Here is a 960-nt window from a genome sequence, read left to right on the forward strand (position 1 = left end):
GCTCCGGCTGGGCATCCTCCTCGGACCTGGCCTGCAGGACGGTCACCGTGGCCCCCGTCTGCTGAATAAACTGCTGCAAATTACACTGCCTCAGCTCCTTATTTAACTCCTCCAGCTCTTGGGTCTGGGCCTGCAAAAACACACACCGAGGGGGGTGACAGGGTGAGCCGCATGTCCCCCACCCCACGCCCCAAAACCAGTTGGCATAACCCCCCCAGAGCTGGGGATCACCCTGCCGAAGCCAGTGAAAGGGACCTTGGGGGTACCACCCCTTGGCCACCCCTCTCCGAGGGCCTGCAGAAATGAGGGTGCCTGGGTGGCGAGGAGGAGGGAGGCATTATTTTGGGAACAGCCCTGCTTTGCTGTGTCTCCACAAGAGGGTGCGAGCAGCCGTCAAATGGCGGCCATAGGAGATTCTGGACGCAAACGAGATGCTCAAGAGGAGATGCTGGAAGCACAGCTGCCCTGGGGAAGGACGGCTATCATCACCTGGTTCGGCAAAACCTTCTCGTTTTTGCTCCACCAAAGGGGACCCGATGGGTGGAGGGTGGGCAGCACGCTGCAGCACCTGGACTCCCTGATGCTGGCGGGGCTCAGCCCCACAGCTGCCATCTCCACACTGCACAGCCCCCTGTGATAAGCCTGAGCCCCTGCACAGCTTGCGTGGCCAAAAGGCTTAGTGCACAGGCACCACGGGGACCTACACTAACCCTCTCCACAACTCCTTTATCCCAGATGACATCGACCCTTGCGCCAACACCACCGACCCCGCACATGGACCATTTGCTCCAGCACCATCGTCCGTGCCGGAGTGGGGTGATGCTGTGCTCCCCGTGCACCGGCCAGCAGAAGCCCCCCGCCCAGACAGAGCTTGCAATGAGAGCGATGGGTGTGGGACCCTGCACCGGCCTGGTAAGAGCAGCGGTGTTCCCTCGACTCCGGTCACTGCTGCTGAGCCCC

The 960-nt window shown here is 61.9% G+C and overlaps 1 protein-coding gene across 1 annotated transcript in view; it reads right to left on the reverse strand.

Moving 5' to 3' along the window:
• Positions 1 to 7: 7 nt before the first annotated feature.
• RASSF7 (Ras association (RalGDS/AF-6) domain family (N-terminal) member 7) overlaps positions 8 to 960 on the reverse strand; it is a gene marked incomplete at its 3' end in the record, with an annotated part of 2,807 nt that continues 1,854 nt past the window's right edge. Inside the window, 1 exon segment of the mRNA XM_009695810.1 lies at positions 8 to 130. Within this exon segment, the coding sequence (XP_009694112.1) occupies positions 8 to 130 (123 nt within the window).

This window comes from Cariama cristata, unplaced genomic scaffold (genome assembly GCF_000690535.1).
Source record: "Cariama cristata isolate BGI_N322 unplaced genomic scaffold, ASM69053v1 scaffold35672, whole genome shotgun sequence".
Classification (NCBI taxonomy): Eukaryota; Metazoa; Chordata; class Aves; order Cariamiformes; family Cariamidae; genus Cariama; species Cariama cristata.